We start from the raw sequence: 15974 nt of genomic DNA, 5'->3' as shown, positions 1-15974 counted from the left end.
CTCCAAATTAATGTAGAAACAACATAAAGACAGTAGCCATATTTTAAACTTTTGAATCTCACATTTACCAGCTCTTCAATATATCATAGCTCAATTTTTTATATTGGCCCAGTCAGACCAGTTTAAATTTTTACTTGTCCTGGTAGACTGCACAAAAGGTTATTGTAACATAAATGATATAGTAAATAGATCAATCCTTAATCAAGTTACAAAAGTTATTCAGTCAAGAACGGTGAAAGATTTTCTCTCTTTTGTTCTTTAATTAACATTAATGACAGACATCACAGCAGCAGGTTTGTTATGGCTGCTGTCACTTTAAGACATGACGCACATGATGCATCACAACTCTTTACATTCATTTAAGACTTCACTGAACTCATTTAAGACTGTGTTTGCGAGGGTACTTTACGGCCATTTTGACATAATTTTGTATGTTTTTTGTCATTCAAGCGCTGTTTGAAGCAGCTTTCTGTGCAGACGATTGTGTGTGTTTGTGTGTCACACAGACAGGAGATGCCATGCGCCAGTACCATTACTGCGCCATTAACGCGTTAACTTTGACAACACTAATTATATTATATTATATTATATTATATTATATTATATTATAAATTATATTATATTATTACGGGGCTGTTGAATGATTGAATCTGATTGGTTGACGAAGATTCAAAGGTGTATAATTATTTTCAGGGCTAAAGTAGTTCCAGGCAGGTCTTGACCGCATTACGTACGTCCATATCACTTTGCCTAATCATTTCAGTTATTTCAAAGGTCCTTACAGCAACAACAGCAAAATAACTAAAACCCACGACGAATAAAACATGACATTTTAAAGTAGAAAGACTGAAATAGTTATTTCTTGTAAAACTTATTCCAACAACATATAGGCACAACTTTTTTTTACAGTGAAAAAGACATTCAGCATTCAGTGATATGGCTTCTCTGTCATGTGTCTGTATAACAGTAAAGCCAGGAGTGTGTCCAAGAACAAACAATGAAGTAATAAGGTGTATCAAGAAGGGTGAAGAGTTGTGTGCCGATGACAGTGAGTGTCCCAAAAAGGAGAAATGCTGCAGCACTGCATGTGGTGGACGTCAGTGTACGGCCCGAGTTACAGGTATTATATTATATTATATTATATTATATTATATTATATTATATTATATTATATTATATTATATTATATTATATTATATTATATTATATTATATTATATTATATTATATAGTGCTGTCAATCGATAAATATATATTTATATATATCTTTATATATTTTTATATTGTAATAATTTCACATTATTACAATCTCCAAATTAATGTAGAAACAACATAAAGACAGTATTTAAACTTTTGTTTAATGGCATCTTTTTATTAAAAAAATATAAATTTTAGCCATTAATTATAGGCATTCAGCATTACAGTGTAATTGAAATCTATCAATTTTAACATTTATTAGGCTTTAAAAATATAACAACTTTTAAGTTAAGTGAACTTAAAACAATCTTCACATAAACCCATTATAATGAATGTCACATTTACCAGCCCTTCAATATATCAGAGCTCAATTTTTTATATTGGCCCAGTCAGACCAGTTTAAATTTGTACTTGTCCTGCTAAACTGCACAAAAAGTTATTGTTTTCATTGTTTTTGACCCATGTAAACTTTTAAACAGTGCTTTAAGATTTTCAGGTAGGTCTAACAGGTAGAATATACAGAAATTGAATAAAGTTATCAAACACTTCACTGTCTTCACTGCATTAAATATAAATTAAATATAGATTAATCCTTATTAAAGGGATACTCCACCGTTGATACATACCTCTCTCGTCTCAGTGCGTGCACTCAATCCCTCTGGCGCGCGGCGACACTTTGATAGCACTTAGCTTAGCCTAGTTCATTCATTAGGATCCAAACAGAGATGAAGTTAGAAGCGACCAAACACCTCCACGTTTTCCCTATTTAAATACATTATTAAGTATTATTAAATACAGTGACTGTTCCAACGATCTGAAATGCTACAGCAATGGATGTGGAATTAACATGTGTATGGCTCCAGTTACAGGTATTTTTATATTATATTATGTGCGGTCAATCGATAAAAAATATTAACTAATTAATTGCACCTGACATTCAAGTACTTTTATATATTGTAATTTCACATTTAATCTCCAAATAATGTAGAAACAACATAAAGACAGTAGCCAATATTTTAAACATTTGTTTAATGGCATCTTTTTATTAAAAAAAGCCATTAATTTTAGCCATTAATTATAGGCATTCAGCATTAGAGTATAATTGGAATCGATCAAGTTTAAAGTAGTTCAAGGCAGGTCTTGACCACATTATGTACATGTCCATATCATTTCACCAAATAATTTCAGTTATTTTAAAGGTCCTTACAGCAACAACAGCAAAAGCACCAAAACCCACGATGAATAAAACATGAAATTGTAAAGGGTAACACTTTATAATAACATTCAGTTGTAAGTCTGGTTAGTTAATGATGAACTAATCATTTACAGAACTTTCATAAATGATTTATAAGTGATATGTTAATTATTGTATGTATGTTTTGTAGATTCAGTTTTGTGATTTACATTTGATTAGTTAATGATGAACTAATAATTTACAAAACATGAATATGCGTTTCATAAACGTTTAATAATTTTTTATTTTATTTTTTTATGTATGTAGCAATTAGAGGGTGCAGAAAGTGTTGTAAGTGCCTTGTATACACGTACAGATCATTTGTAACAGGTAAGTAACAGTGTTCAACACAATGATGTGTAAAGGCATGAATAAATCATTTACAACACTTTCTGCATCCCCTAATCTAAAGGTGTAAACTATTCATCAATTGTAAATATGTTACACATCATTTGTAGATTACCACTTCAAGAATCAATAAGGCATAAGATCAACGAATCGTATCTACGAATGATGTGTAACACATTTACAAGTGATGAATAGTTTACACCTTTAGATTAGGGGATGCAGAAAGTGTTGTAAATGATTTATTCATGCATTTACACATCATTTATAACAGGTGTTGGACACTGTAGTGTGTACTGCAGTGTAAGTGCTGACTGGTGAGGGTATCGACAGCTGTCTTCTCTGAAACACATGGAGTCTTTAACCACTGTGCACCTGATGTGAGCAAAACATACAAAAAAATGTAACAATTTATTAAACATTTATGAAACGCATGGGCATGTTTTGTAAATGATTAGTTAATCATTAGCAAACCACTTATTAATGACTTACAACTGAACGTTATTATAAAGTGTTACCTATTTTTTTCTACAGTGAAAAATTCATTCAGCATTCAGTGATATGGCTTCTCTGTCATTTGTCTGTATAGCAGTAAAGCCAGGAGTGTGTCCAAGAACAAATGAAGAAATAAGGTGTTTCAGGAAGGATGACGATTTGTGTGCCGATGACAGTGAGTGTCCCAAACAGGAGAAATGCTGCAGCACTGCATGCGGTGGACGTCAGTGTACGGCTCCAGTTACAGGTATTATATTATATTACATTACATTACATTACATTACATTACATTATATAGCGCTGTCAATCGATAAATAAATAAATATATATATATATATATATATATCTTTATATATTTTTATATTGTAATAATTTCACATTGAATCTCCAAATTAATGTAGAAACAACATAAAGACAGTAGCCATATTTTAAACTTTTGAATCTCACATTTACCAGCTCTTCAATATATCATAGCTCAATTTTTTATATTGGCCCAGTCAGACCAGTTTAAATTTTCACTTGTCCTGGTAGACTGCACAAAAGGTTATTGTAACATAAATGATATAGTAAATAGATCAATCCTTAATCAAGTTACAAAAGTTATTCAGTCAAGAACGGTGAAAGATTTTCTCTCTTTTGTTCTTTAATTAACATTAATGACAGACATCACAGCAGCAGGTTTGTTAGGCTGCTGTCACTTTAAGACATGACGCACATGATGCATCACAACTCTTTACATTCATTTAAGACTTCACTGAACTCATTTAAGACTGTGTTTGCGAGGGTACTTTACGGCCATTTTGACATAATTTTGTATGTTTTTTGTCATTCAAGCGCTGTTTGAAGCAGCTTTCTGTGCCGACGATTGTGTGTGTTTGTGTGTCACACAGACAGGAGATGCCGTGCGCCAGTACCATTACTGCGCCATTAACGCGTTAACTTTGACAACACTAATTATATTATATTATATTATATTATATTATATTATATTATATTATATTATATTATATTATATTATATTATAAATTATATTATATTATTACGGGGCTGTTGAATGATTGAATCTGATTGGTTGACGAAGATTCAAAGGTGTATAATTATTTTCAGGGCTAAAGTAGTTCCAGGCAGGTCTTGACCGCATTACGTACGTCCATATCACTTTGCCTAATCATTTCAGTTATTTCAAAGGTCCTTACAGCAACAACAGCAAAATAACTAAAACCCACGACGAATAAAACATGACATTTTAAAGTAGAAAGACTGAAATAGTTATTTCTTGTAAAACTTATTCCAACAACATATAGGCACAACTTTTTTTTACAGTGAAAAAGACATTCAGCATTCAGTGATATGGCTTCTCTGTCATGTGTCTGTATAACAGTAAAGCCAGGAGTGTGTCCAAGAACAAACAATGAAGTAATAAGGTGTATCAAGAAGGGTGAAGAGTTGTGTGCCGATGACAGTGAGTGTCCCAAAAAGGAGAAATGCTGCAGCACTGCATGTGGTGGACGTCAGTGTACGGCCCGAGTTACAGGTATTATATTATATTATATTATATTATATTATATTATATTATATTATATTATATTATATTATATTATATTATATTATATAGTGCTGTCAATCGATAAATATATATTTATATATATCTTTATATATTTTTATATTGTAATAATTTCACATTATTACAATCTCCAAATTAATGTAGAAACAACATAAAGACAGTATTTAAACTTTTGTTTAATGGCATCTTTTTATTAAAAAAATATAAATTTTAGCCATTAATTATAGGCATTCAGCATTACAGTGTAATTGAAATCTATCAATTTTAACATTTATTAGGCTTTAAAAATATAACAACTTTTAAGTTAAGTGAACTTAAAACAATCTTCACATAAACCCATTATAATGAATGTCACATTTACCAGCCCTTCAATATATCAGAGCTCAATTTTTTATATTGGCCCAGTCAGACCAGTTTAAATTTGTACTTGTCCTGCTAAACTGCACAAAAAGTTATTGTTTTCATTGTTTTTGACCCATGTAAACTTTTAAACAGTGCTTTAAGATTTTCAGGTAGGTCTAACAGGTAGAATATACAGAAATTGAATAAAGTTATCAAACACTTCACTGTCTTCACTGCATTAAATATAAATTAAATATAGATTAATCCTTATTAAAGGGATACTCCACCGTTGATACATACCTCTCTCGTCTCAGTGCGTGCACTCAATCGCTCTGGCGCGCGGCGACACTTTGATAGCACTTAGCTTAGCCTAGTTCATTCATTAGGATCCAAACAGAGATGAAGTTAGAAGCGACCAAACACCTCCACGTTTTCCCTATTTAAATACATTATTAAGTATTATTAAATACAGTGACTGTTCCAACGATCTGAAATGCTACAGCAATGGATGTGGAATTAACATGTGTATGGCTCCAGTTACAGGTATTTTTATATTATATTATGTGCGGTCAATCGATAAAAAATATTAACTAATTAATTGCACCTGACATTCAAGTACTTTTATATATTGTAATTTCACATTTAATCTCCAAATAATGTAGAAACAACATAAAGACAGTAGCCAATATTTTAAACATTTGTTTAATGGCATCTTTTTATTAAAAAAAGCCATTAATTTTAGCCATTAATTATAGGCATTCAGCATTAGAGTATAATTGGAATCGATCAAGTTTAAAGTAGTTCAAGGCAGGTCTTGACCACATTATGTACATGTCCATATCATTTCACCAAATAATTTCAGTTATTTTAAAGGTCCTTACAGCAACAACAGCAAAAGTACCAAAACCCACGATGAATAAAACATGAAATTGTAAAGGGTAACACTTTATAATAACATTCAGTTGTAAGTCTGGTTAGTTAATGATGAACTAATCATTTACAGAACTTTCATAAATGATTTATAAGTGATATGTTAATTATTGTATGTATGTTTTGTAGATTCAGTTTTGTGATTTACATTTGATTAGTTAATGATGAACTAATAATTTACAAAACATGAATATGCGTTTCATAAACGTTTAATAATTTTTTATTTTATTTTTTTATGTATGTAGCAATTAGAGGGTGCAGAAAGTGTTGTAAATGCCTTGTATACACGTACAGATCATTTGTAACAGGTAAGTAACAGTGTTCAACACAATGATGTGTAAAGGCATGAATAAATCATTTACAACACTTTCTGCATCCCCTAATCTAAGGTGTAAACTATTCATCAATTGTAAATATGTTACACATCATTTGTAGATTACCACTTCAAGAATCAATAAGGCATAAGATCAACGAATCGTATCTACGAATGATGTGTAACACATTTACAAGTGATGAATAGTTTACACCTTTAGATTAGGGGATGCAGAAAGTTTTGTAAATTATTTATTCATGCATTTACACATCATTTATAACAGGTGTTGGACACTGTAGTGTGTACTGCAGTGTAAGTGCTGACTGGTGAGGGTATCGACAGCTGTCTTCTCTGAAACACATGGAGTCTTTAACCACTGTGCACCTGATGTGAGCAAAACATACAAAAAAATGTAACAATTTATTAAACATTTATGAAACGCATGGGCATGTTTTGTAAATGATTAGTTAATCATTAGCAAACCACTTATTAATGACTTACAACTGAACGTTATTATAAAGTGTTACCTATTTTTTTCTACAGTGAAAAATTCATTCAGCATTCAGTGATATGGCTTCTCTGTCATTTGTCTGTATAGCAGTAAAGCCAGGAGTGTGTCCAAGAACAAATGAAGAAATAAGGTGTATCAGGAAGGATGACGATTTGTGTGCCGATGACAGTGAGTGTCCCAAACAGGAGAAATGCTGCAGCACTGCATGTGGTGGACGTCAGTGTACGGCTCCAGTTACAGGTATTATATTATATTATATTACATTATATTACATTACATTACATTATATAGCGCTGTCAATCGATAAATAAATAAATATATATATATATATATATATATATATATCTTTATATATTTTTATATTGTAATAATTTCACATTGAATCTCCAAATTAATGTAGAAACAACATAAAGACAGTAGCCATATTTTAAACTTTTGAATCTCACATTTACCAGCTCTTCAATATATCATAGCTCAATTTTTTATATTGGCCCAGTCAGACCAGTTTAAATTTTTACTTGTCCTGGTAGACTGCACAAAAGGTTATTGTAACATAAATGATATAGTAAATAGATCAATCCTTAATCAAGTTACAAAAGTTATTCAGTCAAGAACGGTGAAAGATTTTCTCTCTTTTGTTCTTTAATTAACATTAATGACAGACATCACAGCAGCAGGTTTGTTAGGCTGCTGTCACTTTAAGACATGACGCACATGATGCATCACAACTCTTTACGTTCATTTAAGACTTCACTGAACTCATTTAAGACTGTGTTTGCGAGGGTACTTTACGGCCATTTTGACATAATTTTGTATGTTTTTTGTCATTCAAGCGCTGTTTGAAGCAGCTTTCTGTGCAGACGATTGTGTGTTTGTGTGTCACACAGACAGGAGATGCCGTGCGCCAGTACCATTACTGCGCCATTAACGCGTTAACTTTGACAACACTAATTATATTATATTATATTATATTATATTATATTATATTATATTATATTATATTATATTATATTATATTATATTATATTATATTATAAATTATATTATATTATTACGGGGCTGTTGAATGATTGAATCTGATTGGTTGACGAAGATTCAAAGGTGTATAATTATTTTCAGGGCTAAAGTAGTTCCAGGCAGGTCTTGACCGCATTACGTACGTCCATATCACTTTGCCTAATCATTTCAGTTATTTCAAAGGTCCTTACAGCAACAACAGCAAAATAACTAAAACCCACGACGAATAAAACATGACATTTTAAAGTAGAAAGACTGAAATAGTTATTTCTTGTAAAACTTATTCCAACAACATATAGGCACAACTTTTTTTTACAGTGAAAAAGACATTCAGCATTCAGTGATATGGCTTCTCTGTCATGTGTCTGTATAACAGTAAAGCCAGGAGTGTGTCCAAGAACAAACAATGAAGTAATAAGGTGTATCAAGAAGGGTGAAGAGTTGTGTGCCGATGACAGTGAGTGTCCCAAAAAGGAGAAATGCTGCAGCACTGCATGTGGTGGACGTCAGTGTACGGCCCGAGTTACAGGTATTATATTATATTATATTATATTATATTATATTATATTATATTATATTATATTATATTATATTATATAGTGCTGTCAATCGATAAATATATATTTATATATATCTTTATATATTTTTATATTGTAATAATTTCACATTATTACAATCTCCAAATTAATGTAGAAACAACATAAAGACAGTATTTAAACTTTTGTTTAATGGCATCTTTTTATTAAAAAAATATAAATTTTAGCCATTAATTATAGGCATTCAGCATTACAGTGTAATTGAAATCTATCAATTTTAACATTTATTAGGCTTTAAAAATATAACAACTTTTAAGTTAAGTGAACTTAAAACAATCTTCACATAAACCCATTATAATGAATGTCACATTTACCAGCCCTTCAATATATCAGAGCTCAATTTTTTATATTGGCCCAGTCAGACCAGTTTAAATTTGTACTTGTCCTGCTAAACTGCACAAAAAGTTATTGTTTTCATTGTTTTTGACCCATGTAAACTTTTAAACAGTGCTTTAAGATTTTCAGGTAGGTCTAACAGGTAGAATATACAGAAATTGAATAAAGTTATCAAACACTTCACTGTCTTCACTGCATTAAATATAAATTAAATATAGATTAATCCTTATTAAAGGGATACTCCACCGTTGATACATACCTCTCTCGTCTCAGTGCGTGCACTCAATCCCTCTGGCGCGCGGCGACACTTTGATAGCACTTAGCTTAGCCTAGTTCATTCATTAGGATCCAAACAGAGATTAAGTTAGAAGCGACCAAACACCTCCACGTTTTCCCTATTTAAATACATTATTAAGTATTATTAAATACAGTGACTGTTCCAACGATCTGAAATGCCGCAGCAATGGATGTGGAATTAACATGTGTATGGCTCCAGTTACAGGTATTTTTATATTATATTATGTGCGGTCAATCGATAAAAAATATTAACTAATTAATTGCACCTGACATTCAAGTACTTTTATATATTGTAATTTCACATTTAATCTCCAAATAATGTAGAAACAACATAAAGACAGTAGCCAATATTTTAAACATTTGTTTAATGGCATCTTTTTATTAAAAAAAAGCCATTAATTTTAGCCATTAATTATAGGCATTCAGCATTAGAGTATAATTGGAATCGATCAAGTTTAAAGTAGTTCAAGGCAGGTCTTGACCACATTATGTACATGTCCATATCATTTCACCAAATAATTTCAGTTATTTTAAAGGTCCTTACAGCAACAACAGCAAAAGTACCAAAACCCACGATGAATAAAACATGAAATTGTAAAGGGTAACACTTTATAATAACATTCAGTTGTAAGTCTGGTTAGTTAATGATGAACTAATCATTTACAGAACTTTCATAAATGATTTATAAGTGATATGTTAATTATTGTATGTATGTTTTGTAGATTCAGTTTTGTGATTTACATTTGATTAGTTAATGATGAACTAATAATTTACAAAACATGAATATGCGTTTCATAAACGTTTAATAATTTTTTATTTTATTTTTTTATGTATGTAGCAATTAGAGGGTGCAGAAAGTGTTGTAAATGCCTTGTATACACGTACAGATCATTTGTAACAGGTAAGTAACAGTGTTCAACACAATGATGTGTAAAGGCATGAATAAATCATTTACAACACTTTCTGCATCCCCTAATCTAAAGTGTAAACTATTCATCAATTGTAAATATGTTACACATCATTTGTAGATTACCACTTCAAGAATCAATAAGGCATAAGATCAACGAATCGTATCTACGAATGATGTGTAACACATTTACAAGTGATGAATAGTTTACACCTTTAGATTAGGGGATGCAGAAAGTTTTGTAAATGATTTATTCATGCATTTACACATCATTTATAACAGGTGTTGGACACTGTAGTGTGTACTGCAGTGTAAGTGCTGACTGGTGAGGGTATCGACAGCTGTCTTCTCTGAAACACATGGAGTCTTTAACCACTGTGCACCTGATGTGAGCAAAACATACAAAAAAATGTAACAATTTATTAAACATTTATGAAACGCATGGGCATGTTTTGTAAATGATTAGTTAATCATTAGCAAACCACTTATTAATGACTTACAACTGAACGTTATTATAAAGTGTTACCTATTTTTTTCTACAGTGAAAAATTCATTCAGCATTCAGTGATATGGCTTCTCTGTCATTTGTCTGTATAGCAGTAAAGCCAGGAGTGTGTCCAAGAACAAATGAAGAAATAAGGTGTTTCAGGAAGGATGACGATTTGTGTGCCGATGACAGTGAGTGTCCCAAACAGGAGAAATGCTGCAGCACTGCATGTGGTGGACGTCAGTGTACGGCTCCAGTTACAGGTATTATATTATATTATATTACATTATATTATTTTATAGTGCTGTCATTCGATATATATATATATATATTTTTTTTTATATTGTGATAATTTCACATTTAATCTCCAAATTAATGTAGAAACAACATAAAGACAGTATTTAAACTTTTGTTTAATTGCATCTTTTTATAAAAAAAATAAAAAATGTTGCCATTAATTAGGCATTCAGCATTACAGTATAATTGAAATCTATCAATTTTAACATTTATTAGGCTTTAAAAATATAACAACTTTTATATTATATTATATTATACTACAAGGCTGTTGAATGCTTGAATCCGACAGTTAGGCAGGCAGGTCTTGACCACATTATGTACATGTCTATATCACTTTCCCAAATAATTTCAGTTATTTTAAAGGTCCTTACAGCAACAACCGCAAAAGCACCAAAACCCACGATGAATAAAACATGAAATTTTAAAGTAGAAAGACTGAAACAGTTCTTTCTAGTAAAACGTATTCCAATAACATATAGATACAACTTCCAAAAATATTTTTTTATACAGTGAAAAATTTATTCAACATTCAGTGATATTGTATTAAAATATATAGTGCTGTCAATCGATTAAAAAAATAACTAATTGATCATACATTTTTCTGTAATTAATCTCGATTAATCACACCTAACATTCAAGTACTTTATATATTTAATATTGTAATAATTTCACATTTATTAAAAAAAAGCCATTCATTTTAGCCATTAATTATAGGCATTCATCATTACAGTATAATTGAAATCTATCAAATTTAACAGGTATTAGGCTTTAAAAATATAACAACTTTTAATTTAAGTGAACTTAAAACAATCTTCACATAAACCCATTATAATGAATGTCACATTTACCAGCCCTTCAATATATCAGAGCTCAATTTTTTATATTGGCCCAGTCAGACCAGTTTAAATTTGTACTTGTCCTGCTAAACTGCACAACAAGTTATTGTTTTCATTGTTTTTGACCCATGTAAACTTTTAAACAGTGCTTTAAGATTTTCAGGTAGGTCTAACAGGTAGAATATACAGAAATTGAATAAAGTTATCAAACACTTCACTGTCTTCACTGCATTAAATATAAATTAAATATAGATTAATCCTTATTAAAGGGATACTCCACCGTTGATACATACCTCTCTCGTCTCAGTGCGTGCACTCAATCCCTCTGGCGCGCGGCGACACTTTGATAGCACTTAGCTTAGCCTAGTTCATTCATTAGGATCCAAACAGAGATTAAGTTAGAAGCGACCAAACACCTCCACGTTTTCCCTATTTAAATACATTATTAAGTATTATTAAATACAGTGACTGTTCCAACGATCTGAAATGCCGCAGCAATGGATGTGGAATTAACATGTGTATGGCTCCAGTTACAGGTATTTTTATATTATATTATGTGCGGTCAATCGATAAAAAATATTAACTAATTAATTGCACCTGACATTCAAGTACTTTTATATATTGTAATTTCACATTTAATCTCCAAATAATGTAGAAACAACATAAAGACAGTAGCCAATATTTTAAACATTTGTTTAATGGCATCTTTTTATTAAAAAAAGCCATTAATTTTTGCCATTAATTATAGGCATTCAGCATTAGAGTATAATTGGAATCGATCAAATTTAAAGTAGTTCCAGGCAGGTCTTGACCACATTATATACATGTCCATATCATTTCACCAAATAATTTCAGTTATTTTAAAGGTCCTTACAGCAACAACAGCAAAAGCACCAAAACCCACGATGAATAAAACATGACATTTTAAAGGGTAACACTTTATAATAACATTCAGTTGTAAGTCTGGTTAGTTAATGATGAACTAATCATTTACAAAACATTCATAAATGATTTATAAGTGATATGTTAATTATTGTATGTATGTTTTGTAGATTCAGTTATAAGTCATTTACATTTGATTAGTTAATGATTAACTAATCATTTACAAAACATGAATATGCGTTTCATAAATGTTAAAAAAATTATGTAATTTTTTTTGTATGTATGTAGCAATTAGAGGGTGCAGAAAGTGTTGTAAATGCCTTGTATACACGTACAGATAATTTGTAACTGGTAAGTAACAGTGTTCAACACAATGATGTGTAAATGCATGAATAAATAATTTACAACACTTTCTGCATCCCCTAATCTAAGGTGTAAACTATTCATCAATTGTAAATATGTTACACATCATTTGTAGATTACCACTTCAAGAATTAATAAGGCATAAGATCAACGAATCGTATCTACGAATGATGTGTAACACATTTACAAGTGATGAATAGTTTACACCTTTAGATTAGGGCATGCAGAAAGTGTTGTAAATGATTTATTCATGCGTTTACACATCTATAACAGGTGTTGGACACTGTAGTGTGTACTGCAGTGTAAGTGCTGACTGGTGAGGGTATAGACAGCTGTCTTCTCTGAAACACATGGAGTCTTTAACCACTGTGCACCTGATGTGAGCAAAACATACAAAAAAATGTAACAATTTATTAAACATTTATGAAACGCATGGGCATGTTTTGTTAATGATTAGTTAATCATTAACTAATCAAATGTAAATGACTTATAACTGAATCTACAAAACATGCATACAATAATTAACATATCACTTATTAATCATTTATGAATGCATAGTCATGTTTTGTAAATACTTAGTTAATCATTTACTAATCACTTGTAGATAACTTGTAACAGAATTTACAAAACATACATAAAATGTTAGTATATCACTTGCTAATCATTTATGAATGTTTTGTAAATGATAAGTTCATCATTAACTAACCACTTATTAATGACTTACAACTGAACGTTATTATAAAGTGTTACCGATTTTTTTTTCTACAGTGAAAAATTCATTCAGCATTCAGTGATATGGCTTCTCTGTCATTTGTCTGTATAGCAGTAAAGCCAGGAGTGTGTCCAATAACAAATGAAGAAATAAGGTGTTTCAGGAAGGATGACGATTTGTGTGCCGATGACAGTGAGTGTCCCAAAAAGGAGAAATGCTGCAGCACTGCATGTGGTGGACATCAGTGTACGGCTCCAGTTACAGGTATTATATTATATTACATTACATTATCTATGATTACGCTGTCAATCGATAAATATATATATATATATTTATATATCTTTATATATTTTTATATTGTAATAATTTCACATTGAATCTCCAAATTAATGTAGAAACAACATAAAGACAGTAGCCATATTTTAAACTTTTGAATCTCACATTTACCAGCTCTTCAATATATCATAGCTCAATTTTTTATATTGGCCCAGTCAGACCAGTTTAAATTTTTACTTATCCTGGTAGACTGCACAAAAGGTTATTGTAACATAAATTATATAGTAAATAGATCAATCCTTAATAAAGTTATTCAGTCAAGAACGGTGAAAGATTTTCTCTCTTTTGTTCTTTAATTAACATTAATGACAGACATCACAGCAGCAGGTTTGTTAGGCTGCTGTCACTTTAAGACCTGACGCACATGATGCATCACAACAACTCTTTACATTCATTTAAGACTTCACTGAACTCATTTAAGACTGTGTTTGCGAGGGTACTTTACGGCCATTTTGACATAATTTTGTATGTTTTTTGTCATTCAAGCGCTGTTTGAAGCAGCTTTCTGTGCAGACGATTGTGTGTGTTTGTGTGTCACACAGACAGGAGATGCCGTGCGCCAGTACCATTACTGCGCCATTAACGCGTTAACTTTGACAACACGAATTATATTATGTTATATTATATTATATTATATTATATTATATTATATTATATTATATTATATTATATTATATTATATTATATTATTACGGGGCTGTTGAATGATTGAATCTGATTGGTTGACGAAGATTCAAAGGTGTATAATTATTTTCAGGGCTAAAGTAGTTCCAGGCAGGTCTTGACCGCATTACGTACGTCTATATCACTTTGCCAAATAATTTCAGTTATTTCAAAGGTCCTTACAGCAACAACAGCAAAATAACTAAAACCCACGACGAATAAAACATGACATTTTAAAGTAGAAAGACTGAAATAGTTCTTTCTTGTAAAACTTATTCCAACAACATATAGGCACAACTTTTTTTTACAGTGAAAAAAATCATCCAGCATTCAGTGATATGGCTTCTCTGTCATGTGTCTGTATAACAGTAAAGCCAGGAGTGTGTCCAATCAAAAGATATAAACCAGGACAGTGTGCCCTGATACGTTTCGTGTCGTGTGCCAATGACAGTGACTGTGCCACCAATCTGAAATGCTGCAACAGTGGATGTGGACTTCATTGTTTGGCTCCAGTTAAAGGTATATTATATTATTAGTTTATGTTATATTGTCTGTCAAATGTACCTGAATTCAGCCTATAGCACTGTTTCAGGCACAGGGTGGCTTTACAAAATTAATAAAGATGATGAATAATACATAGGACATAATTCACTCTGTAAGTAAAACTAGCTATTTATGTCTTGAGTGTTTTGTGCTGTACATCTGATGCTTAATCCCACTAAATGGCCAGACTAAATCTGAATCTCTATCCATACAGTCTAGGTGCCTAACTGAAGGGAATCCAGTGTGTGCCGAATAAAGTTCCCATGATGGTCAGTGCCCTGCCGGACAGAAATGCTGCTCAACACCTGTGATCATGCATGCAGTGAAAATGCTTATTTAATCACTGGAAAGAGTTGTGAGAATGATTTTGCATAATACATACTACTTTTTGAATTCTTTTACTTAAATCAATTCAGTGCTTCATTGTTTTTCTTGCAAGCGTATCATTTGTATGCTTTTGAGAACAAAATGTACCAACACATTAGTGTTGAAATAACGGAAGCATATGGACATGGCTAGACGGCTAACTAAATATAATAACCCCATGACCTAAGTAACAAGCTGAAGTAATAAAAAAAAAAAAAAATTGCTTTGCCGGGTGTGTTTCTGAATTGCACATATGTAGAACTAATCATATTAGAGAAAGATGGTGTAATGAGTCATGTTACCTTTGTCATGTACCTATCCTATATTAATTGTTGTATTCTTTTTGCCGGAGGGATTCTCTGTGATTGAGGTCCTCCCGGCCGTGAATAAAGCATATTCAAAGGCA

At 31.3% G+C, this 15974-nt stretch overlaps 1 protein-coding gene across 1 annotated transcript in view; it reads left to right on the top strand.

Moving 5' to 3' along the window:
• LOC309480489 (uncharacterized protein) overlaps positions 1–15974 on the top strand; it is a 516287-nt gene extending 500313 nt beyond the window's left edge. The window contains exons 26-33 of the mRNA XM_082144982.1: positions 968–1120; positions 3365–3517; positions 4652–4804; positions 7018–7170; positions 10681–10833; positions 13772–13924; positions 15029–15178; positions 15417–15974. Coding sequence (XP_082001108.1) covers positions 968–1120; positions 3365–3517; positions 4652–4804; positions 7018–7170; positions 10681–10833; positions 13772–13924; positions 15029–15178; positions 15417–15421 — 1073 coding nt within the window. The 3' untranslated portion in view covers positions 15422–15974. The remainder of the gene's footprint in view (positions 1–967; positions 1121–3364; positions 3518–4651; positions 4805–7017; positions 7171–10680; positions 10834–13771; positions 13925–15028; positions 15179–15416) is intronic.

This window comes from Leuciscus leuciscus (assembly GCF_965113295.1).
Source record: "Leuciscus leuciscus genome assembly, chromosome: 18".
NCBI classification, from domain to species: domain Eukaryota; kingdom Metazoa; phylum Chordata; class Actinopteri; order Cypriniformes; family Leuciscidae; genus Leuciscus; species Leuciscus leuciscus.
This window is presented reverse-complemented; position numbering and strand designations above follow the sequence as displayed.